Source organism: Oncorhynchus tshawytscha, linkage group LG26 (assembly GCF_018296145.1).
Source record: "Oncorhynchus tshawytscha isolate Ot180627B linkage group LG26, Otsh_v2.0, whole genome shotgun sequence".
Classification (NCBI taxonomy): domain Eukaryota; kingdom Metazoa; phylum Chordata; class Actinopteri; order Salmoniformes; family Salmonidae; genus Oncorhynchus; species Oncorhynchus tshawytscha.
In genome coordinates this window covers 1261504-1288776 of record NC_056454.1, presented here as the reverse complement: position 1 = coordinate 1288776, position 27273 = coordinate 1261504, and the positions used below count along the sequence as shown (strand labels likewise).

The 27273-nt window shown below is 42.0% G+C and overlaps 1 protein-coding gene across 1 annotated transcript in view; it reads right to left on the bottom strand.

The window, feature by feature from the left end:
* Positions 1-2702: 2702 nt before the first annotated feature.
* klf12b (Kruppel-like factor 12b) overlaps positions 2703-27273 on the bottom strand; it is a 161981-nt gene continuing 137410 nt past the window's right edge. The window contains exons 5-6 of the mRNA XM_024388631.2: positions 16219-16376; positions 2703-7659 (exon numbers count right to left, since the gene is read on the bottom strand). Coding sequence (XP_024244399.1) covers positions 7478-7659; positions 16219-16376 — 340 coding nt within the window. The 3' untranslated portion in view covers positions 2703-7477. The remainder of the gene's footprint in view (positions 7660-16218; positions 16377-27273) is intronic.

Genomic DNA, 27273 nt, shown 5'->3' with positions numbered 1-27273 from the left:
GAGAAGTCCCCCCAACCCCCTGTTTCCTGAACAAGGGGCCAAAGCGGGGGTGCCCTCAGCAAAGGCGTTTATTCAACAATGTTGCCGCACCTGGACCAGAGCGCGATCCTCCTTTAACTTCTTGGATATAAGGGGCGCTCTTTTAATTTATGGATAAAAAAACGTGCCCGTTTTAAGCGCAATAGTTTGTCACGAAAAGATGCTCGACTATGCATATAATTGGCAGCTTTGGAAAGAAAACACTCTAACGTTTCCAAAACTGAAACTTCAACCAGGAAATGGGCAGAATTTTTGAGGCTCTGTTTTCCATTGTCTCCTTATATGGCTGTGAATGCGCCGGTAATGAGCCTGCCCTTTCTATCGTTTCTCCAAGGTGTCTGCAGCATTGTGATGTATTTGTAGGCATATCATTGGAAGATTGGCCATAAGAGACTACATTTACCAGGGGTCCGCCCGGTGTCCTTTGTCTAAATTGGTGCGTAATCTTCAACTGGAGGCATTTTCCATTGAGATTCAGAGGAGAACGCACACTTCCACGAACGATATATCATCGAAGAGATATGTGAAAAACACGTTGAGGATTGATTCTAAACAACGTTTACCGTGTTTCAGTCGATATTATGGAGTTAATTTGGAAAAAAGTTTGACGTTTTGATGACTGAATTTTCGGGTTTTTTTGGTAGCCAAACGTGACGCACCAAACGGAGCGATTTCTCCTAAACAAATAATCTTTCAGGAAAAACTGAACATTTGCTATCTAACTGAGTCTCCTCATTGAAAACATCTGAAGTTCTTCAAAGGTAAATGATTTATTTGAATGTTTTTCTGGTTTTCGTGAAAATGTTGCCTGCTGATGCTAACGCTAAATGCTACGCTAGCTGCGCTAGCTATCAATACTGTTACACAAATGCTTGTTTTGCTATGGTTGAAAAGCATATTTTGAAAATCTGAGATGACAGTATTGTTAACAAAAGGCTAAGCTTGAGAGCTAGCATATTAATTTCATTTCATTTGCGATTTTCATGAATAGTTAACGTTGTGTTATGCTAATGAGCTGCGTGGATAATACACTCCTGGATACAGGTTTTTTTCGTAGCTAAACGTGATGAACAAAACAGAGCGATTTGTCCTAAACAAATAATCTTTTTGGAAAAACTGAACATTTGCTATCTAACTGAGAGTCTCCTCATTGAAAACATCTGAAGTTCTTCAAAGGTAAATGATTTTATTTGAATGCTTTTCTTGTTTTTGTGAAAATGTTTCATGCTGAATGCTACGCTAAATGCTACGCTAGCTATCAATAATCTTACACAAATGCTTGTTTTGCTATGGTTGAAAAGCATATTTTGAAAATCTGGGATGTCAGTGTTGTTAACAAAAGGCTAAGCTTGAGAGCTAGCATATTTATTTCTGTAACGGTTCTCTTGTGGTGAAGGAGAGTCGGACCAAAATGCAGCGTGTAGATTTCGATCCATGTTTAATAAACAAACGTAAAACACGAATCAATTATAAACACTACAAAACAAAGAACGTAACGAAAACCGAAACAGCCTATACTTGTGTAAACTAACACAGAGACAGGAACAAGGACACTAAGGACAATCACCCACGAAACACTCAAAGAATATGGCTGCCTAAATATGGTTCCCAATCAGAGACAACGATAAACACCTGCCTCTGATTGAGAACCACTTCAGACAGCTATAGACTTAACTAGAACACCCCACTAAGCTACAATCCCAATACCAACACACCACATACAAAAACCCATGCCACACCCTGGCCTGACCAAATAAATGAAGATAAACACAAAATACTTCGACCAGGGCGTGACAATTTCATTTCATTTGCGATTTTCATGAATAGTTAATGTTGCGTTATGGTAATGAGCTTGAGGCTGTATTCACGATCCCGGATCCGGGATGGCTAGAATCAAGAGGTTAAAAGTGGATTCTCGGAAGCTCGCCCCGTTCTACGTAGGACCATTCAGGATCCTGAGTCGCATCTACCTGGTCACCTATCGTCTCCAGCTCCCCAGGTCATTGAGAGTCTGTCCATCCTCCAATTTTCCCATATCAAACTGTTAAGAACCAGTCCCTTCTCCCCCCACACATGCCCCTCCGCCCCCTCGATTTGTTGACGGCCACCCGGCCTACACAGTCTGGCGTCTGCTGGAGGCTTGTCGGGTCTGGGGCACCCTGCAGTACCTGGTGGACTGGGAGAGCTAGGATCAGGCGTGGGTGCCTGCCTGGGACATCCTGGACCCGAGACTTGTTCGGGACTTCAACCAACTATGTGGTGGTTGCCCTGGATCTGCGGCCGAAGCCGCTCCTAGGTTCCACCTGTCACCAAGACAGATGATTGGATAGATCCTTAACTTACCTCATTTTCACTCACTGTATATATACTTTTTGTTTTCTTTTGTTCTACTGTTTTATTGACTGTATGTTTTGTTTATTCCATGTATAACTCTGTGTTGTTGTATGTGTCACATTGCTATGCTTTATCTCGGCCAGGTTGCAGTTGCAAATGAGAACTTGTTCTCAACTATCCTACCTGGTTAAATAAAGGTGAAATAAAAAAAAACACAAGCTTAGGTTTCTGAATTCCAGCGAATGTGAGTATAGCACTCAAATCTGCTAGTGAAACCAAAATCACATACCAACAACAACACAGTCTAAATGAGTTCTGGTACAAGCATGTTACATACAAAATGCAACTTTATTAACCTTCATGCCTAATTCATATACATGTATATGTTTCAACTCGGTTTCATTTAATTTCACAGCTCCATCCATACGAAAAAATACAGAGATAAAAGCTAAAAGCATTGACAGAATATTTAGACAACTTCTGAAGAACAGAAAGAAAGAACAGAAGAAAAACCTTTGAACCTCTTTCAACCTTTGAAAAACATTGGGATTCCGAATTAGTTCCCAGAATTCCTTGAGCTAACGACTCCCTTTGAAGCATTGTGGGGCATATCACAATTTTACGGTAAGAATGAAAAGCTCTGAATACATTTACAATACAGTCACTTTACATGAATACAGGAACAACAATTACTGTACGTATTGGCAGTAAACTTGAAACAAAGGCATTGGCATCACTACGTAATTCTTCAAAAACAGAGATAAAACAAACACAGAATTGATACAGAAATTAAAGAAATATTGAACGGATACAGAAGTGTAATCAGAATTCTTTCAAAGGGAGCTCCCCAAGGGTTGGTATTCCAGGCCTTTACATATTCAATACAGCATTCCCTGCGAACCGCAATAAATTCAATCAGGTAATTCAAATGTCTTTCACTCTCTTCTGTGATTTCGCATACTGCAGTATGGTGTGGCTGATTATGAAAAAAACTAAGTAGTTGCACCAATGACCAGTATCGGAGAGGTCAAAACCTAAATGATACAATAATGATAAAATAATTACATTCTCTAAGTGAAGTTAATATTGTAAATACATCCATACAAATAATATGCAGCTTTCATGGGACATACATACAGCATGTAAAAGGCTGACATTTGAGGATACTGTATTGAAAAGATGGGGTAAGGCTCAGTGCATTGAAAAGAAACTGAACAATGGGAGTCTGGGTTTTTCCAAAATGGTCCCAGAGTTTTATGTTTTACAAATACATCTCTGTCTGAGTATCAATTCAAGGGTTTATATTTGAATGTATATGATATGTGTTGGTTGTGAAATAGTTTATGTGCATGCTTTTCAGAGATTCGCTGTGATAGGAGGCACTATTCATTATTGCATAACTTTGACCCTGCTTACCGTTAAATAATTATGCTCGTAAAAACTTTTATTATGCCAAAGGGGAGTGGTAATGCACGCATGCAATAAGCCTCTGTGTACACATGCTAAATATTAGTTATTACTTTCAAGTTAAGTTAAATTGAAAGAAAATATATGTAGAATTTGGATAAACGTTGATATGAATCTGTACTTGTAATTGTAATATTATTCAACTCAACATGGCTGGGTAGAGAATGACATTAAAAGTTTGATCAATTTATAAAAGCAATTATCATATTGACTATATTTATATGAAAACATTCTCTTGTTTTGAGAAAGAAGAAAATCACGAACCAAAATGCACATTTCTGACATCAGATTTGATCATTTATATTAGTATTTTAGATAACAAAACAGTTTAGAATCAATAGCCCCATCTTACTGTATATCAAATCAGATAAATTAGCATCTCTGAAAAATACTTTACATGTATAAATGTATTTCCTTGTATCTAATAATCAAAGCCCTATTTTCAAATGTATATACAGGCTGTAGAACTGAGTTATCATTTTTATTTCCACTATCACATATATTAAAACACTTCAAAATATATATATTTTTACAGAAAATCGTTATATGCAAAATGAAGTGCCCCTCATTTCAGAAAAGTACAGCATATGAATAATAAAATGTTTAAAATTATGACTATGTATAAATGGACTTCATTAATGAAATAATTTTAAAATTATACTTCACAACAAACAAGTTGCCAATGATATGCTTGGGCCAAAAAAGGCCAATGAAATATTCACATGTACACAAACCACATATAACAACATAATATGACATATATTATAATACTTCAGAAAAGCAAAAGGAGAGAGACAAATTGGGCATAATATTGTTTCTGATAAATATTTCTTTGTTCCGGTAAGGATGTGGTTTTGAATTATAGGACAGTACCAGTGGTATATGCGTGTGTTATTATATCACTAGGCATATGCTGCAATCTCAAAAACTTGACTCGACAACACCTTAACTTACTGACCTTCTGAAATCAGCTCCTGAAACTGTAAGCAGGGATCCAGCATACTCTAACGTCTGTGTACTGCACTACAAAAATACTTTGAACACATACAATTATCATACATGTGGGATTCTGTTGAGAATAGTTATGATAATGATGAACAAGGTCAGATCTAGGTTCAATATTGTAAAAAGGAAAATCTGGTAACTTCGCTGTGATAGGAACAGTTGCAGATATTGCTTTCATGTATCTCAGAAAGGTTTATGTCGTGCTATTTGTATGTCCATAGATATCTCTTTCCAGTTAGCTGGATAAATTGTCTTTAACTGGTAGTTTGCAGTTGATGTCAATCAATATGCAAAATGTAAGTGGTTGATGTCATTGCACTGACTAATGAAAGTTGAGCCACATTTTTTTTCACAGAATACTTCAGTTATATATAGCCATTAATCTTTATACGGCTAAACATACATTTCTATATAGCCGTAGATGTCTTTTTACTTCAGTGTGTTGAATAAACCTTAACACTGAATATGGTAAATACGTATCTGTCATCGATGCATGACAAACTACAAGTAAAGGTGGACCTGAAGCTGGATCTGAAGACCTCACATCATGATTTGTGTATGTGTGATTAAAAAAGACACTGCTCCCAGCCACAGAAAGCTACAGGGCCAACTGTCTGTGTACATTTTGTACTACAGTGTATTACGTTATAAAGAATGTAGAAAAGTTATGTTTTTTTCCCTTCATTTTGGCACTGAAGTTTATTCAGCTTCTCCCATAGGAGAACCCTTTTTGGTTCCAGGTAGAACTCTTGTGGGTTCCTCCTCAAACAAAAAAAAATGTTTTTCAAGGGGTTCTCCTATGGGGACAGCCAAAGGTTCTAGATAACACTTTATTCTAAGGGTGTAGGTCTGTTCATAGATACATTTAGAAAATCTGTTCCCCCTCAACCTCCAATCATTAATGTGACATTTTCCACACAATTTACAGAAAGGGGTAACCAAAATAAGTGAATTTGCCTAGAACATTGTGCTGTAGAAATATAGATATCTGTAGTATAGAGTAGAAACAAAGAAGTGGAACTGGTAGAAATCGGTCTGTGATTGAGGACTTATTTGTCTATGACATCAGCAACCAGAACAAGGGTACATTGATTCCCTCTACTGAATGTATTGCTCTTCTATTGAACTTGTCTAACCGAGTGGCTTAGCCCTCTGATCTAAATGTATGCACGCATGACTGTAAGTCGCTTTGGATAAAAACACCTGCTAAATGGCAGATATTATATTATTATTATTAACTAAACCCAAGATGTGTTAGCTCTAGACTACTAACACACAAATGATCACAATGCCAATCCCTTTCACTGTAAAGAGCAGGGACACAAAACAAAATCCTTGAACATTATGGAATCGTCATATAAGGTGTCAATCTGTAAGGTGCTTCAAATGCCAGATATGTTAATTTGATTTGTTTTAAAGTTCATTGCACATTGAAGTGTGGATGGATCTTTATTTGTGAAATGGATCAAAAGCAGGCATACACAGCAAGATATAATAAACAAAAAACAAAAAAAGTCTAGATTTTGAAACTATATTTACCCAATGAGATTGCTAATCACAAAATGCACCAATAAAGTTGTTTTAAATAAAAGGTTTCAAAGAAGCTCTAGGTGCAATGCGGTTGAGTCATGTGCTAACAAAAACCACTTGATAAAAAAATAAAACAAATACCAAAAACAACAAACATTTATACTAAACCTGTATGTATTGTAATATGTGTAGATGTGAATGAGAAGTAAGGTTGCTGATGCTCTCTGTTTGTGGATATACTGTACTCTTAATCTCAGTTGCAGGTTTGCTGACATTGGGTTGGGGTTAACTCCGCCCCTTACAGCTTCTATATCACTGGCCCACTGGGATGCCTCTGATTCTTCTGAATCTAGAACACTGGTACGACAACTCATTCTAGAATGCTGATTCTTGAACACTCAAACCAGTTTTTATGGGTACAATCAATGAGTGGATGGCGCCCTCTGCTGCCGGTTGTCTTGAAGCACAGAGGGGCAGGGAGCTGCTGTAGGGAGTGAACTGGGAAACAATACTCTCCATGGACGAACCCGAATCTGTGCCTGTTTGTTCCATTTTCCAATGCAAGGTCAAGGTCTGCCCTATACTTCAAAGACACACATGCACACAGCCCTTCCATCAAGCCATCCAATCCTCAGTTCTTTCACATTATAGATGCGAGAAAAGCAGCCATTTTGAACAATATAACCAAAACAAAGACACCAAGATGAACGGTTGTGATTAAGGTTCCTGTCCAAATTAACGAAGAAGAGCAATACTCCATCCGAGAAAAACTCCAAAGTGAAACAATTTAAGAACAGTGCTGAGAAAACAGACAGGTTTATGTCAAAACTCCAAAATGATAATAAAAGAGCATTTTCTGGTTCCGACCCTCCTCAGTCACTGAGGATCCAGAACCAACCCTGTTTTTTTTTCTCTGTGGACAGACAGACGCCTTTCTTTGCATTTTACTCTGCTCTTCCCACCGCCTCACAGACAGACAGCGGTGTGTGTCCAGTCCAGCTGAACTACATTGAGGGAGAGACCCTGCTCCCCCAGGCGGCACTGTGTGTGTGTAAGTGTGTGTGTATGCTCCTTCTGATGACATCATCACCCTGTAACTGTCTCACACCAGCATGTGTCTCCGTCGGTGCAGGGCTAGGTGGTCTGAGCGCGAGAAGCTGCGGTCACAGTCCGCACACTTGAAGGGCTTGACACCTGTGTGTTTCCGGTAGTGGCGTGTCAGCTCGTCAGAGCGGGCAAACTTCCATGTGCAGCCATCCCAGGTGCATTTGTATGGCTTCTCACCTGGACAGGTCAACACAAACAGACATAAACAGAGACTTGGTAAAGTAATGACATTCGCAACATACAATTCATGTGCACATATTTTTGAATTGCCTAATGATTTACATTTTTCTTCTAAAACAGTCTTCCAATATGCTTGGAAAGTGGAGACATCACAAACATAAAAGTAAAGTAAACATTACTGGAAACAGCTTACCGTTTTGGAGACAGTGCTTGCTAACAAAGAGGTTTGCAGCGGTTAATTAACTGTAAATAAGTTAATTGTGTCGCCCCACAGTTCAGCTAAAAACACACCAAGGTTACTGACGGCCAAGGTTGCAGCTCTGACTATGTCAGCAGTCACTTTATTTTATATAGCTCAGATCATCAACTGTTCATGGCTCGCCAGGCGAATAACCTCCCCCTCAATGACAGCAAGACACAGGAGCTGATCGTGGATTACAGGCGACGGAGGGGCAAACACGCCCCCATCCACATCGACGGGGCTGTAGTGCAGTGGGTCGAGAGCTTCAAGTTCCTCTGTATCCACATCCCTAAGGAATTAACATGGTCCACACACAACCACACGTCTGCGAAGAGGGCACGACCTTTTGCACCTCAGGAAGCTGAAAAGATTTGGCATGGGTCCTCAGATCCTCAAAAAGTTCTACAGCTGCACCATTGAGAGCAAATTGAATGCCTACATCACCGCTTGGTACGGCAACTACAAGACACCCGACCGCAAGGCATTACAGAGGGTGGTGAGTATGGCCATCCAAGACCTCTGTAGCAGGCGGTGTCAGTGGAAGGGCCAAAACATTTTCACCGACTCCAGCCACCCAAGCCATAGACTGTTCTCTCTGCTTACAGCACAGCACGCGGTACCAGTGCACTGGAACCAACAGGACTTTGAATAGCTACCCCGAAGCCCTAAGACTGCTAAATAGCTTATCAAATGGCTACCGGAACTATCTGCACTGTCCATTTTTTGCACTAACACTCTTGCACCAACTGTCACACTGGACACTACCCACACACTTACACTGACTCCCCAACACACACGTACACACACATACACACACTACATACGCCTACAAACACATTACAAGCACACACATGCATACTGATTCCACACTTTCACGCTCACAAACACTTTCACACTCACCACATACACTGTTGCTACTGTCTATTATCTATGATGTTGCTTAGTCACTTTACCCCAACCTACAATTGTCATGACATTGCCCTCTTTGGTTACAGCAAGCACCATCCCCGTCTCCCTGCCTCTCTCTGCTCCTTCAACCAGGCTGCTGTGGTCAGTGAGGTCATACATTCCTAGGGAAGACCCTGCCACATGGCCACACAGTATAGAGATAGAGTGAAGTTTCATAGAGAGCAAAGGAATTTCTTCCACCTCACTGAACTTGAGGTCCGAACAATGTTCACGTTCCGGAGAAGGTATAAAAGATCGGTGAAGAATCCAGCTACGAACTGGTCCGTTTGTTACAACTTGGGGAAGCTCATGGGAGACAGTGTGGCCACATTACCATAACGCTGTTTATATAATAGCCTCAGATATGAGGTTTACATCTAACTGTCGTATAAGATGAATGTGTGAGGATGATACTGTTTGTAAAATTGTGTCATGTGATTTTGGACTGTTTATTGAAGGAAATTCCAATTCCCTTTTGAGTTGAACTAAATCAGAGGACCGCCCATGAGCCCAGTTAGGGTCAGGCATCCTGGGGCAGCCCCTTTTCTGCAATTCCGAATAAAACCCAACTTTGAGAAATTCTCAGTAAACCATGTTTCTCTCAATCACGGGATGACAAAGGTTGCAGACCATTGCTGAATCTTTTAACCATACCACGTGGTTAAACTCTTAGACTATCAATTTCGACAGAACAAGAACAAGTCTTTCATATTAATTACTAGTCTGCAGCTGGGAATTCGGTATCATTGAACGCAAAGAACGACAACCGACAAAACATCCATTCTACAACAACATGAATTGAATCTCACTCTGAACTATCCACTATAACCACGACAGAGAGAGAGAGAGAGACGGACAATTCTACGAAAGAAACAAACTGTTCAACAGCGATCAAGACGACACACTGAGCGTAAATATATATATTGATTGCAATTGATTGCAATTGTTCCCGAATGAGTGAGCGTTCATGTGTAAAGGATTAGCATTTCAATTGTTATAATTATCACTCTGTAGTGACTTCTTAGTCGACCCCCACTTCCCTTTTGTATAACAAGCTGCCATGCCGGTTTAGCCCACTAGGGCACATTCTCCTATCATTTCTTGTACCCAAATTTACTTTGTTTGTTTTGTTTATGCATTTCTGTGAATTACTTAGTTAGTAATAAATAAATTATTTAAGACAATTGATGTGTGGATGACTTATAGTGAATACTGGGTTCATGCAGATAACCAACAATTTACGACGTTTGGAATGAGACTAACGTGAGGTAAAGTAAATAATTAATGAAATCAGAAGACTATTGATCAGATATGAAAATATCTGAAAGGTTATATTGGGAAATTATAACTTTGTAATCTGAATATTTTCCTTGGTGCCCCATCTTCCTAGTTAATTACAGTTACATGATTAATCAGTTTGATCGCGTAATACTAATTACAGAGAATCTTTGATAAAAACTAAGTCTTCAATTTAATGATACTAAAATTGAAGACGACACGACACAGTATATGTACATACTGTAGCTACCTCCGATTACCTTGTATCCCTACACATCGACTCCCTGTATACAGTGGCTTGCTAACGTCTTTAAACACATTTTTACCTCTGAAATTATTTAGGCTCGTCATAACAAAGGGGTTGAATAGTGGCTTACGAAAGTATTCACCCCCCTTGGCATTTTTCCTATTTTGTTGCCTTACAACCTGGAATTAAAAGAGATTATGGGGGAGTTGTATTATTTGATATACACAACATGCCAATCACTTTGAAGATGCAAACTAATTTGTATTGTGAAAGAAACAAGGAATAAGACAAAAAACAGAGAACTTGAGTGTGAATAACTATTCACCCTCCCCCCAAAGTCAAAACTTTGTAGAGCCACCTTTTGCAGCTGTAAGTCTCTTGGGGTATGTTTCTATCAGCTTGGCACATCTAGCTACTGGGGTTTTTGCCCATTCTTCAAAGCAAAACTGCTCCAGCTCCTTCAAGTTGGATGGGTTCCGCTGGTGTACAACAATCTTTAAGTCAAACCACAGATTCTCAATTGGATTGAGGTCTGGGCTTTGACTAGGCCATTCCAAAAGATTGAAATGTTTCCCCTTAAACCACTCAAGTGTTGCTTTAGCAGTATGCTTAGGGTCATTGTCCTGCTGGAAGGTGAACCTCCATCCCAGTCTCAAATCCCTGGAAGGCTGAAAAAGTTTTCCCTCAAGAATTTCCCTGGATTTAGAGCCATCCATTATTCCTTCAATTCTGACCAGTTTTCCAGTCCCTGCCGATGAAAAACATCCTCCCAGCACGATGCTGCCACCACCATGCTTCACTATGGGGATGATGTTCGGGTGTTGGGTTTGTGCCAGATGTAGCGTTTTCCTTGATTGCCAAAAAACTCAATTTTAGTCTCATCTGACCAGAGTACCTTCTTCCATATGGTTGGGGAGTCTCCCACATTCCTTTTGGTGAACACCAAATGTGTTTGCAAATGTTTTTCTTAAAGCAATGGCTTTTTTCTGGACACTCTTCCGTAAATCCCAGCTCTGTGGAGTGTATGGCTTAAAGTGGTCCTACGGACAGATTCTCCAATCTCCGCTGGGGAGCTTTGCAGCTCCTTCAGGATTATCTTTGGTCTCTTTGTTGCCTCTCCGATTAATGCCCTCCTTGCCTGGTCGGTGAGTTTTGATGGATGGCCCTCTCTTGGCAGGTTTGTTGTGGTGCCATATTCTTTCAATTTTTTTAATAATGGATTTAATGGTGCTCCGTGGGATGTTCAAAGTTTTGGATATTTTGTTTAAAACCCAATTCTGATCTGTACTTCTCCACAACTTTGTCCCTGACCTGTTTATAGAGCTCCTTGGTCTTCATGGTGCTGCTTGCTTGGTGGTGCCCCTTGCTTAGTGGTGTTGCCCTAACCCTAACCCTTTCAGAACAGGTGTATATATTCTGAGATCATGTGACAGATCATCTGACACTTACATTGCACACAGTTAAGACTATTTAACTAATTATGTGACTTCTGAAGGTAATTGGTTGCACCCAATCTTATTTAGGGGCTTCATAGCAAAGGGGGTGAATACATACACACGCTCAACTTTTTCATTTGGAATTTTCTATAATTTTTTTAACAAGTAATTTTTTGCATTTCACTTCACCATTTTGGACTATTTTGTGTATGTCCATTACATGAAATTGAAGTAAAACTCCATTTAAATTACAGGTTGTAATGGAACAAAACAGGAAAAACACCAAGGAGGTGAATACTTTTGCAAGACACTGTAGCCATGTTACATTTACTTGTTAACTAGAACAATACTCTGCAAGTTGCAACTCATTTGTAAGTTATTTTTTTCTAGAGCAATTCCTTGTTACATATTTTACATCTAGCTAAGGAGTTTTGAGTTTGAAGGAACATTATTTTTAGTTTATAAATGTTTTATATTATTCAGTTTGACGACAATGTGCACAAAAATTGTCCATTAGCTAGATAGCTAGATTGCTAACTGAGTCAGTCAAACAAATGAGATGGTAACGAGCAATAATGCTAAACACTAGCTAAATGCTTCCTCCATAAGCTAGCTATCTAGCCACTGTAGCTAGTAACACACAAATGATACTGATGGCCCGAGGTATTTAGCACCTCTGACTAGAATGTTGGCAGTCAAAATCCCCAACTAGTGAAGCAGCTGTTCTGCCAAAAGCAGTGGTGGACAGAGTGAGCTCGAGCCAGACTTATGCTATGTTCATGCCATGTCGGGAACTTGTAAATAAGTCCCTCCAACTGGAAAAAATGCACCTGGATGCCCCTCCAACTCATGATTAGGACTAGGAAACTCGGGTATGACCTCTGGATCACGGTCTTTCCCACATGATGAACTCTGACATCACACACCACTGAAAATGTCAACAACCATGGCCACAATTTTGTTTGTCAATGGTGAGAATGGTTCTTGTGTTCCTTCCAAGTTCTGAGCATGTGAACTCTACAAGTCGTTCCTCCGATCACTCCTACATAATATGAACACGGCATTATACTGCGAGTGCCAGTTTTCTAGCTAGCATCGGCATTCACTTGCGCAACATATAAACTACAAATGTGGCTAGATGGAACTGGCAGTGTGGGATAATGGAGAGTGAATTATATATTTCGTCAACATCTTGCCAGCTAGTGGTTATCTAGTTGTGTCTATCTAGCTATCAACAGGGCTTTCTTCAAATTCTAACTACCAACATTAACGCAGATAGCTAACATTGGCTATATAGCAACATGGTCCTACTACGTGCCAATGGTCTGGAGTATTTTAACAAGTCTAATATTTTTTGGACAAATTATGAACAAACGTTCACCACTTTGTGAACTGTTAGCTACAGATCAAATTAAAAAAATTGAATAATATTTTATTTGTCACATGCTTCGTAAACTAACAGTGGAATGCTTACTTACGGGTAATTTTCCTACAAATCAGAGTTGAAGATAAATATCAAAAATATAATAAACAAATAAAAATAATGACATAGGGAAAAAATACACAGTTTATAACGAATAACAATAAAGTTACATTTAAAAATGTTTCTATTTCATATATATATATATATATATATAATCTCCAGCACAACGCCAACATCAACATATGTGAAAATTGCATATTTCTATGTTTTGTAGTAAATGAAATGGAGGAACATCACATCATCGGTGTGCATCGTGTGATTTAAATTAATTATGTGTAGGCATTGCCTACTAATTGCCTACTAATTGTCTACTAATTTGTTGATGATGTAAGGGGGTTGATGTTACCAGTACATAAAAATCCGCACGCTTAGAAAAAAATACACGTATGCCCTCAGACGAACCATCAAACAGGCAAATAGTCAATACAGGACTAACACTGAATCCTACTACACCGACTCTGACGTTCGTCGGATGTGGCAGGGTTTGAAAACTATTACGGACTACAAAGGGAAACCCAGCCGCAAGCTGCCCAGTGGCGCAAGCCTACCAGACGAGCTAAATGTTCGCTTCGAGGCTTCGAGGCAGCAACACTGAAGCCTGCAGGAGAGCACCAGCTGCTCCGGACGACTATATGATCATGCTCTCCATAGCTGATGTGAGCCAGATCTCTAAACAGGTCAACATTCACAAGTCTGCGGGGCCAGACGGATTACCAGGGCCTGTACTCAGAGCATGCGCGGACCAACTGGCAAGTGTCTTCACTGACATTTTCAACCTCATCCTGAATGAGTCTGTAATACCCACATGTTTCAAGCAGACCAGCATAGTCCCTGTGCCCAAGACTACGAAGGTAACCTGCCAAAATGACTACTGCCTCATAGCACTCACATCGGTAGCCATGAAGTGCATTGAAAGAGTGGTCATGGCTCTCTACTACACCATCATTCCTGAACCACTAGACCTACTGCAAATCACATACCACCTCGACAGATTCACAGATTACGCAATCTCAATCGCACTCCATACTGCCCTTTCCAACCTGGACAAAAGGAACACCTATGTGAGAATGCTGTTCGTTGACTACAGCTCAGCGTTCAACACCATAGGGCCCACAAAGCTCATGACTAAGCTAAGGACCCTGGGAATAAACACCTCCCTCTGCAACTGGATCCTGGACTTCCATGCTGATCCTCAACACCGGTTCCCCTCAGGGGTGCGTACTTAGTCCCCTCCTGTACTCCCTGTGTACCCATGACTGAGTGGCCAAGCACGACTCCAACAACATCATTAAGTTTGCTGATGATACAATAGTGGTAGGCCTGATCACGGACAATGATGAAACAACCTATAGGGAGGAGGTCAAAGACCTGTCAGTGTGGTGCCAGGCCATCAACCTCTCTATCAATGTGAGCAAGACAAAGGAGCTGATCGTGGACTACAGGGAAAGGAGGGCCGAACAGGCCCCCATTTACATCGACGTGGCTGAAGTGGAGTGGGTTGAGAGTTTCAAGTGCCTTGGTGTTCACATCACCAAAAAACTGTCATGGTCCAAACACACCAAGACAGTCGTGAAGAGGGCACGACAAAACATTTTCCCCTTCAGGAGACTGAAATGATTTGGCATGGGTCCCCAGGTCTTCAAATAGTTCTACATCTGCACCATTGAGAGCATCTTGACCGGTTGCATCACCACCTGGTATGGCTACGGCTCGTTATCTGACCGTAAGGCGCTACAGAGGGTAATGCATATGGCCCAGTACATCATTGTGGCCAAGCTTCCTGCCATCCAGGACCTATATGCCAGGCAGGCCCCAAAAAATGTCAAAGTCTCCAGCCACCCTAGTTATAGACTGTTCTCTCTGCTACCGCACGTCAAGCGGTACCGGAGCACCAAGTCTAGGTCCAAAAGGCTCCTTACCCCCAAGCTATAAGTCTGCTGAACAATTAATCAAATGGCCACCCAGACTATTTACATTGACCCCCCCCCACCCCTTTATTTTTACACTGCTGCTATTCGCTGTTTATCATCTATGCATAGTGACTTTACCCCTACCTACATGTGCAAACTACCTCGACTAACCTGTACCCCCACACATTTACTCAGCACCGGTGCCCCTCATTATTGTTATGTAATTCTACTGTTTCACTTTAATTTTTACTTTATTTTTATTGAGTAAATATTTCCCTAACTCTATTTCTTGAACTGCCCTGTTGGTTAAGGTCTTGTAAGTAAGCATTTCACGGCGCATGTGACAAATAACATTTGATTTGATTTTAACCCTAAACCTTAGCCACATAGCTAACTTTAGTTTTAACCAACTAGCTAACGTTAGCAACAACAAATTGGAATTCGTAACATATCACACATTTAGCAAATTCTTAACATATTGTATGAATTGCAATTCGTAACATCTTGTACAAATTGCAATTCGTAACATATAATATAAATTGTCATTCATAACATATCATATGAAATGGATGATGGACATCCACAAATGACTACATACCATACGAAACATAACATATCATACTAATTGGAGTCTCCTGGATTTACTTTTACTATGTAGCGTCTGCCCCTAAGTCCAGGTTGCTTGTTGTGTTTACAGATATTGTGAAGCACCTTCCATGTGTATTCACTTACCATGTATATTAGCGCTACAAAAAAAACATTATTATTCAGGAAGAGACCTAGCCTTTAATTGATGAAGAGACCTAGCCTTTAATTGATGAAGAGACCTAGCCTTTAATTGATGAAGAGACCTAGCCTTTAATTGATGAAGAGTCCTAGCCCTTAATTGATGAAGAGACCTAGCCTTTAATTGATGAAGAGACCTAGCCTTTAATTGATGAAGAGAACTGGATTAAATTGGTGAAGCACACACACACACACACACACACACACACACACACACACACACTGACCTGTGTGCGTCCTCCGGTGTGCTTTTAGATGGGAGCTCTTGGTGTAGACCTTATTGCAGCCCTCAAAGTCACACCTGTGGATGCGTCTCTTCTTGGAGTCGGGCGACTCTGACCTCCGGGGGCGGCGTATGCTCTCAATACTGAATGGTGACATGGAACTGCAACAAGAGAGAAAATGGTGGATCATTAGAGGAGCATCTTCAGCATCTTTCATTTCCATTACTAATTTAGATATTAGCTGTAAGACAATGATCCAAAACCCAACATGACATTTTACTGTGTATGCCTTGGCTACTGTAATTATATCAATAGTGCCATTGTACTCCATGTATTGTATGGTATCCTGTGAAGTATCGGGTAACTTTCCCTTTCCTTGGATACACATTTATCCTTCAAAACAATCCCATCACTTGTATGTAATGTTTGACACATTTCACCCAAGGTCAGTGCTATCCGGGATCCTTGGATGTCCCCACCCTAAACTTCAACCTTAACCACTAACCTTACCCTAACTATAACCACAACCCTTATCTAACCCTTACCTTAACCATTTTACATGTCAACTTCAATGGGTAGGGACATCCCAAGGATCCCAGATAGCACATACCTTTCAAGCAAGCTCCAATTACTCCAATAGAAATACCTGGAAATAGATTCAAGATCATATTTCACAACATGTTATGTATGACATGTTCATTCAGAGATATTGTTAAAACATTTCAATAGCCATTAGATGGTGGTCTTGCACCTTGGTAGAAACCCCCACAACCCACTGGGCCCAGATGGGTTATTCCACATTAGTTTAACAATTATTTTTTAAATTTTGTGGGAACAACGTTGATTCAACCAGTGTGTGCCCAGTGGGACGGCACAGGAAACTGGATGAGGTAAGACTGTTATTTTGACCATTCGTATAGGTTTCTCAATAATCTGAAGACAGTTTCATATTTATTTTATTCACGCAGTTCAATAAACATAATGACTGTTGTGTATGTCATCCATTACATTTTTCATGACATTTCCTTTAAAAATTAGTAGTCAGTACATGGAGTACAATTTCATCACAATAATGCCACTAGCTAGAGTGTGTGCATTTCCCAACACAGACAGTATTGATATGTGCCATCAGCCATATGTGCTTCCAGTAATGGTTAGCAGTGGTGGCAGGTCCGCTTAGCTCACATGCTAAACAGTCACTCTATCTAGAATGTGCACACACACACACACACACACACACACACACACACACACACACACACACACACACACACACACACACACACACACACACACACACACACACACACACACACACACACACACACACACACACACACACACAGCTAAGTAGCTACCTGGTCAATCTGCATTAACCCTTTCTGCCTCTTCACATGTGGTACGCTGCTGCTACTGTTTATTATTTATCCTGTTGCCTAGTCACTTTACCCATACCTACAGTACCAGTCAAAAGTTTCGACACACCTACCCATTCAAGGGTTTTTCCTTTTCCTATTTACTCTTTTCCACGCTGTAGAATAATAGTGAAGACATCAAAACTATGAAATAACACATATTGAATCAAGTAGTAACCAAAAAAGTGTTAAACAATAATCTTCAAAGTAGCCACGACCTTGATGACAGCTTTGCACACTCTTGGCATTCTCTCAACCAGCTTCACCTGGAATGCTTTTCCAACATTCTTGAAGGACTTCCCACATATGGTGAACACTAGTTGGCTGCTTTTCCTTCACTCTGTGGTCCAACTCATCCCAATCCATCTCATCTGGGTTGAGGTTGGGTGATTGTGGAGGCCAGGTCATCTGATGCAGCACTCCATCACTCTCCTTCTTGGTCAAATAGCCCTTACACAGCCTGGAGGTGTGTTGGATCATTGTCCTGTTGAAAAACAAATGATAGTCCCACTAAGCGCAAACCAGATGGGATGGTGTATCGCTGCAGAATTATGTGGTAGCTATGCTGGTTAAGTGTGCCTTAATTCTAAATAAATCACAGACAGTGTCACCAGCAAAGCACCCCCACACCATCACACCTCCATGCTTCACGGTGGAACCACACATGCAGAGATCATCTGTTCAACTACTCTGTGTCAAATTTGGACTCATCAGACCAAAGGACAGAATTCCACCAGTCTAATGTCAATGGGCTTCTGAGTGGCACAACACTCTAAGGCACTGCATCTCAGTGCTTGAGGCATCACGACAGACTCTGGTTCGATTCCAGACTGTATCACAAACGGACGTGATTGGGAGTCCCATAGGGCGGCCCACAATTGGCCCAGCATAGTTAGGGTTTGGCCGGGGTAGGCTGTCATTGTAAATAATAATTTGTTCTTAACTGACTTGCCTGGTTTAATAAAAATGTATTGTGTTTCTTGGCCCAAGCAAGTCTCTTCTTCTTATTTGTGTCCTTTAGTGGTGGTTTCTTTGCAGCAATTCAACCATGAAGGCCAGATGTACGCAGTCTCCTCTGAACAGTTGATGTGGAGCATTTTTATTTGGGTTGCAATTTCTGAGGCTGGTAACTCTAATGAACTTATCGGTCGAGGCAACTCTGGGTCTTCCTTTCCTGTGGCGGTCCTCATGAGTGCCAGTTTAGTCATAGTGATTGATAGTTTTTGCCACTGCACTTGAAGAAACGTTCAAAGTTATTGAAATGTTCCATTTTGATTGACCTTCATGTTTAAAAGTAATGATGGACTGTCATTTCTCTTTGCTTATTTGAGCTGTTCTTTCCATAATATGAACTTGGTCTTTTACCAAATAGGGCTATCTTTTGTATACCAGCCCTACCTTATCACAACACAACTGATTGGCTCAAACGCATTAAGAAGGAAAGAAATTCCACAACATAACTTTTAACAAGGCACACCTTTTAATTTAAATGCATTGCAGGTGACTACCTCATGAAGCTTGTTGAGAGAATGCCGAGAGTGTGCAAAGCTGCCATCAAGTCAAAGGGTGGCTACTTTGAAGAATTTCAAGTAAAAAATATATTTTGATTTGTTTAACAGTTTTTTGGTTACTACATGATTCCATATGTGTTATTTCATAGTTTAGATGTCTTCAATATTATTCTACAATGTTGAAAATAGTAAAAACAAAAAAAAACCTTGAATGAGTAGGTGTGTCCAAACTTTTGACTGGTACTGTTAATGTATATATCTACCAAAATGAACTCATATCCCTGCACATCTGACTCTGTACTGGTACCAAGTTGTCTTTACTCCTTGTGTATTTATTCCTCACGTTTTTTATTATTATTATGTATGTTTCTCTCTGCATTATTGGCCTGTTAGTTTATACCTGGTGTTTACGAAGCATGTGACAACTAACATTTGATACAATTTTACACATATATTCAGGAAAAGGCATGTACCCTTGCTCACACACACACACACAAACCAAAAAATACATTCTGTACACAAACACACGGCAGGGACACACTTTTGTTATCTGCACAAATTCAGAATCCACACAATCAACTGCCATGGTGTGTGTTTGTGGGGGTGGGTTAGAGGATGATGCAGGGAAAGAGTGAGGGAGGAGGGAGGAGAAGGGGGTGGGGTAGAATATCACTGGTACTTGTCTCTCTCCATTAATGATTGTCAACCTGGATATCCACATAGCATTTTCTTTCACTCCTCATACAGCTCTGAGGCCAGACAGAGAAGTGAGAGTCATAGGGGCACAGAGATGGGGGAGGGGTTACAGTTAGAGGAGAAGAGAAGGGGGATGAGGGTCATGCAGGACAACGAGGAGCAGCCTATAGTATATTTGGGATGTTGGGGGCAAAAGGAAGGAGAAAATGAACAAGACGAGCAGTCTCGTGGGGTCTGGATTTCTAGAGGGGTGTGTAAAGGGGCTCTTTCGAGGATGGAAAAGAAAAGGTTACAGGGTGCAAATAGAGAAGAGAGGGGAGGAGGGAGAGGGGAGCAGATGGGTTCCTTTGGGTGGTGTAGAAGAGATGAGGCGTGGCCAGACAGGCCCTCTTGTCTCCATCACACACAGCCCACTTCCTGTCTCACTGACACACACACACATATATGCCACACAAGGACACACATAGGCAGCGTACACACACACACACAGGATATGAGCACTTGGGTCAGATATGATACTGATAACTCTCTCTCTATATATTCACCCCTGTAAATTGAGGCAAACCATTTTTTTGCAGTAAGCAGGTTTCCATCCAACCTTTTTATGCGAGTAAAGTACATGTCGGATAAAAAAAATGTCATGACAGGCCTGATGGAGACTTTCTAAATGTCGACAAAACACGCTTGACAAGGTGGAATCTGAAAATGTCAGTGGAAACGCTTTTATGTGCAAATATTGATATAATAATAATCATATCGAAGTAAACTTGGAGTCCTGTCATGGAAAAGTTTTTTTTATTACAAAATAAAAAAAAAGGTTTTATTACAACAAGAAAAAAACTCCCCTTTGTCCTTCGACAGCCAACAGAGGCTCATCATAACACATCCTTATTACATGTGTCTCTTGGGGTCAATCTTCTCCAGGTGAACATGTTGTGTGGTCCTCCCACTACGATTCTTCAGGATAGCATGCACTTTACTAGGCTACAGATTAAATTCATTATAATGAACTTCACAGTGTCATGCCCTGATCTATTTCACCTGCCCTTGTGCTTGTCTCTACCCCCTCCAGGTGTCACCCATCTCCCAATTATCCCCTGTGTATTCATACCTGTGTTCTCTGTCTGTTTGTTGACAGTTCGTCTTTTCCGTTCAAGCTTAACAGCGGTTTTCCAGTCAGCGCCTTCTGTTTCCCAGCCTCTCTTTGCTAGTCCTCCCGGTTTTGGGCTTTGCCTGTCCTGACCCTGTCCTTGCCCACCTGACCTCTCTGCCTGAGCCTGCATGCCGTCCTGTACCTTTGCCTTACCCTGGATGTTCGACCCCTGCCTGCCTTGACCTGTTTTTGTCTGCCCCTGTTTGCTACAATAAACAATGTTACTTCAACAGTCTGGATCTGGGTCTTACCTTGATACCTGATAGTACGAACTGGCCCTGACTGACCCAGCACACTTGGACCAGCTCCGCTATGTCATCTTTTCCCAGGGAGCCACCATTGGTAGGCACAAGGAGTTGCTTCGCGGCATGATGGAGGGGTTCCAGGCCACGGATGATCGACATGTTGTGGGAGCAAGTCCGTGGGTTGCCTACTAGGCAGCCGACCATGACGGTAACCTCCCAGCCCCACTGTAACCTGGCTGGTAGCAGCGCTGGCACCCCAGTTTCCCAGGAACCCAGCTTACCTCCCCCGGAGTGCTGTGATGGAGATTCCAGAACCTGCTGGGCCTTTCTCTCCCAGTGCTCCCTCATTTTCAAGCTGCAGCCTTCTTCGTTCCCCTTGAACCGCTCGAAGATAGCGTATATTATTACGCTGATGTCCTGGAGGGCACTCAAATGGGCCACGGCGGTGTGGGAGCAACAATCCGCCATCTACCTCAGTCTGGAGGTATTCGTGGCGGAGGTGAGAAAGGTGTTAAAGGCTACGGTGTCCGGGAGAGAAGCTGCCCGGAAGTTACTCCAGCTTCGGCAGGGCACCCTCAGTGTGGCAGACTATGAGCCCAGAAGTTACTCCAGCTCCGGCAGGGCACCGTCAGTGTGGCAGACTATGCGGTGGAGTTCCGCACGCTAGCATTGGAGGGTACGTGTAACCCGGAAGTGCTGTTCGACATGTTCCTACATGGATTATTGGAGGAGATAAAGGATGAGCTGGCAGCCCGAGAACTGCTGACGGATCTCAACTCACTCATCGTTTTAACCATTCGGATTGACGGTTGGCTACTGGAATAAAGGAGGAAGAAGAGGTTCAATTTGTGTTCCCAATGCTCACTCAGGGATCTCACCTTGCAGCTGATAAACTCCGGAAGTCCCCGTCGTCTACATCCCTGAAAGGAGCCTTGCTTACCCGAGTCCCTCCAAGAGCCTCCAGAGACTGCCGATTCACCTCTTCCCGAGCCGCTCCAAGATTATCAGCCCCTCTGCTGTTCATCCTCTGTTGCCCTGTACCCTCCGTATTCTTCCTACCTTTTCTGTGTTTAGAGTCAAAACCATGTCTGACTTCCCCTTGTCTTCTGTTTCCAGTACCTGTTTAACTGGGAGTGTTATGGCCCGGAGGAGAGGTGCTGGGTTCCTGCTAAATACATCTTGGACCCGGCCCTCATTGCTGACTTTCACCCCAGTCAACCAGGTATCCACCCAGGTGGAACACCAGCTGGCCTCCAGGTGTCGCCCATCTTCCCAATTTTCTTGCCAGTTCGTCTTGTTCGTTCAAGCTTACCAGATTTTTTCCTGTCAGCTCCTTCCGTTTCCCAGCCTCTCTTTGCTAGTCCTCCCGGTTTTGACCTTTGCCTGTCCTGACCCTGTACCCACCCACCTGACCTCTCTGCCTGAGCCTAAATGCCGTCCTGTACCTTTGCTCCACCTCTGGATTACTGAACCCTGCCTGTCCCGGAGTCCACCTGCCATCCTGTACCTCTGCCTTACCCTGGATTTTCGACCCCTGCCTGCCTTGACCTGTCTTTGTCTGCCCCTGTTTGCTACAATAAACAGTGTTACTTCCACAGTCTGCATCTGGATCTTTTAATTTATTTATTTCCAGCTTTATTTCACCAGGTAGGCCAGTTGAGAACAAGTTCTGATTTACAACTGTGACCTGGCCAAGATAAAACCAAGCAGTGCGACACAAACAACAACACAGAGTTACACATGGAATAAGCAAACGTACAGTCAATAATACAATAGAAACAAGTCTATATACAGTGTGTGCAAATGCCGTGAGGAGGTAAGGCAATAGATAGGCCATAGTAGCGAAGTAATTACAATTTAGCAAATTAATACTGGAGTGATAGATATGCAGATGATGATGTGCAAGTAGAGATACTGGTGTGCAAAAAAGTAAATTAAAAACAATATGGGGATGAGGTAGGTAGATTGAATTGGCTATTTACAGATGGGCTGTGTGCAGCGATCGGTTAGCTGCTCAGATAGCTGATGTTTAAAGTTAGTGAGGGAGATATAAGTCTCCAAGTTCAGTGATTTTTATTTATTAAAAAAAAATGCAATTCGTTCCAGTCAGCAGAGAACAGGAAGGAAAGGAGACCAAAGAGGTGTTGGCTTTGGGGATGACCAGTGAGATATACCTTCTGGAGCGCGTGCTATGGGTGGGTGGTATCGTGACCAGTGAGCTGAAATAAGGCAGAGCTTTACCAAGCAAAGACTTACAGATGACCTGGAGCCAGTGGGTCTGGCGACAAATATGTAGCGAGGGCCAGCCAATGAGAGCATACAGGTTGCAGTGGTGGGTGGTATATGGGGCTTTGGTGACAAAACGGATGGCACTGTGATAGACTGCATCCAGTTTGCTGAGTAGAGTGTTGGAGGCTATTTTGTAAATTACATCGCCGAAGTCGAGGATCGATAGTCAGCTTTACAAGGGTAAATTTGGCTTTGTGAGTGAAGGAGGCTTTGTTGTAGGCTATATGTTTTAGCTAGAGCGCACGTGCCATTACCAGGTTTGTCACACTCGCTATATGATGTCACTTTTTTTGTGAGAAAACCCATCAGTAGATTTGAAATTGCAACATTAACCCATTTAACTCGTTTTTTTTGGTTATTACAAAAGTTGGGGTTTTTTGCACTACGTCATCACACACAGCCTTAGGAAATGCACATATTGTTTTTATGTGGATTTTAGAATATTTGCATGAAAATCTGCCAGTTGGATGGAAACCTAGCTACTGAAACATGTGTTATGATAACGCGATTAAAGCAAATGCCTCCCTCCCTTACAGGGCACATCTGCAAAAGAGGCTGTGGTCTCAGCATGACGCACTGCTAAAATAAAGGTTAAATAAGACATGTGCCTGCTATTTTTCTTATCTTTGGCTACATTTACCTGCTGGGTTGCTTCTAAAGCTAAGCAGGGTTGGTCCTTATCAGTCCCTGGATGGAAGAGCAGATGTTGCTAGAAAAGGTCTTGGTGGGACATTAGGGGCCACTCTTCCTTCCGTTATTTTGGATGGGATGTTGAACTGATGCCCTGACTCTCTGTGGTCATTAAAATTCATTGGCACTTATTGTAACATAAAGCTTAACTATTGCTACAAAACTGGTTGACCAACGGAGATGCATAATCAAAGTTTCCCTCTAAACCCCACCTACATGGATTGATATGGGGTCTTTCTACTTACACACTCCACCTGTGGTGAATTCAATTGATTGGAATTTATTTGGAAAGGCACACACCTGTCTATACAAGGTCTCACAGTTGACAGCACATGTCAGAGCAAGCCACGAGGTCAGAGGAATTGTACGTAGTGCTCAAAGACAGGATTGTGTCGAGGCACAAATCTGGGGAAGGGTACCGAAAAATGTCTGCAACATTGAACATCCCCAAAAACACAATGGCCTCCATAATTCCCAAATGGAAGAAGTTTAGAACCATCAAGACTCTTCCTAGAGCTGGCCGCCCGGCCAAACTGAGCAATCGGGGGAGAATGGCCTTTGTCAGGGAGGAGACCAAGAACCTGATGGTCACGCTGACAGACCTCTAGAGTTCTGTCAGCGTGGGAGAATCTTCCAGAAAATCAGCCATCTCTGCAGCACTCTGTCAATCAGGCCTTTATGGTAGAGTGGCCAGACGGAAGCCACTCCCCAGTAAAAGGCCAATGACAGCCCGCTTGGAGTTTGCCAAAAGGCACCTAAAGACCCTCAGACCATGAGAAACAATATTCTCTGGTCTGTTGAAATCAAGATTGAACTCTTTGAACTGAATGCCAAGCATCAAGTCTGGAGGAAACCTGGCACCATCCCTACGGTGAAGCATGGTGGTGGCAGCATCATGCAGTGGGGATGTTTTTCAGTGGCATGACTGGGAGACTAGTCAGGATCGAGGCAAAGAGGAATGGAGCAAAGTACAGAGATATCATTGATGAAAACCTGCTTCAGAGCGCTCAGGACCTCAGGTTTACCTTCCAAGAGGAAAACGACCTTAAGCACACAGCCAAGAGAACGCAGGAGAGGCTTCGGGACAATTCACTGAATGTCGTTGATTGGCCAAGCGAGAGCCCGGACTTGAAACATATCAAACATCTCTGGAGAGACATGAAAAAAATCATGGGGAGCCACGCTCCCGATCCAACCTGACAGAGCTTGAGAGGATCTGCAGAGAGGAGAGAGAGAGGAATTATTTTTTCTTTGAATGACATGGTCCTGAAAAATGTTTTTTTTTTTTTTGCTGAGTTCAGAAAAAGTAGAGTTTAGATACCCCAAAAAACGACTATTTCTGAGCCCTACCCATGCCCATGATGATCTACCTGTTTTATATTTGAGAAGGTTTAAGCACTTCTAACACCATGTTATGATGTTAGTGATAATTTTAGTGATACCCGAGCACTACCCCACCCTAGCTACTGATGAGAAAACAGACCTTACCAGGCCCTAACCCAATGTATAACATCGGGGCCTGTCGGGCTCAGGTCGGGTGGCACTAATCCGCAGGCAGTTTAAGAATGGTAAATTTCTCCGAAACCAGGGAACCAAACCAACAACATGTCTTGAGATCTTCAGATGAAGCCTTCATTCCTGGAATAAATAAGTGAACCAATGCATCATCAGGGTTTCAAACATGGGGCACATCATGGGACTTGACCATTGGTCTGAAAACCAACCATTTCTGTTCCTTGGACAGGGCAACAATGCATCACACTCAAAAATGAGAAAATAATTATTGTTTAACTGTGCAACCATTGACAATAAGGTTGCACGATGATACATAGGGGTTCAATATTAGCCGGAAGTAAATAGTGGCTCACTATTTGGCAAGCACGGACATTCTATGGCACTATTTTGACCAATTTGTTATAATGCATTTTGCAAACTATTAAATAAGCGTTAATAACGTAATTCCAAACCCTTTATTAACCCTTTCAAAATGGAACCTTATTGTAAAGTGTTACCATTACTACTACTCTACCCCTACACGTACCATTATCATAGTAGCCGTATTGTTGGAAGTAGTAATAATATTTCCTGAGAGCCGTGGCAAAGCGGTAGCATTGAAACCGGCCATCCCAGCCTGTATGAAAGACTGTGTTAGTCTCTCCCAAGCCAATGCACTGAGAGAGAAACTTTACAGCCGAGATGTTTTTTAGTTTGTCCTTTTATCTTCAACCTCGTCCTCATGTACCTGTGTCTGTGTGTGTGTGTGTGTGTGTGTGGGGGGGGCTGTACATTTCTCTGGCTCTGAGGTTCTCAAAGGAAACACAACCAATACAACAAGATTCAGAAAAACAACAACAAGCCCTCAACTGTAGAGAGCATCTCACATGGAAATGAGGCATAGGAACACACACATTCATAAGCACACACATGTGGGGACCAGCCAGAAATCACCAGAGCCTTGTACTCTCTCACTCCCTTCCCCCTCTCTCCCCTTCTCCCTCATACCCTATCTCCTTATTTTCTTCTTTCCCTCTCTCTCCCTCCCTCATTCCCTCTTTCTCACAATAGCCCATCCACCGTTTCCACATGAATATGGAGGAGGCTGGCCAAGAAGCCCATTACATATCCATGCTTGCCCTTTTTTCCTATTTCTCCCTCTCTACCCCTTTCAATTTATTCCTCTCCCGCTTCATGCCGCTCACATTTAGTTCATCCTCCTGCTATTCCCTTTCTTCCCCGTTCACTCCCTCTAGCCCTCTTCATCTCCTCATGCATTGATGTGGATACCTGGCCCTCAGCTCAACTGTTGGTAAGCCTACTCTCAAACTGAAGACAGTATGGTTCCAACAAACTTTATAATCTTTCATACAACTATACTGAACAAAAATATAAAACGCAACATGCAAAAATGTCAAAGGTTTTACTGAGTTACAGTTCATATAAGGAAATCAGTCAGTTGAAACAAATTCATTAAACACTAATCTATGGGTTTCACATGACTGGGCAGGGGTGCAGCAATGAGTGGGCCTTGGTGGCCAGATCCTCTCACTGGGAAGCCAGGC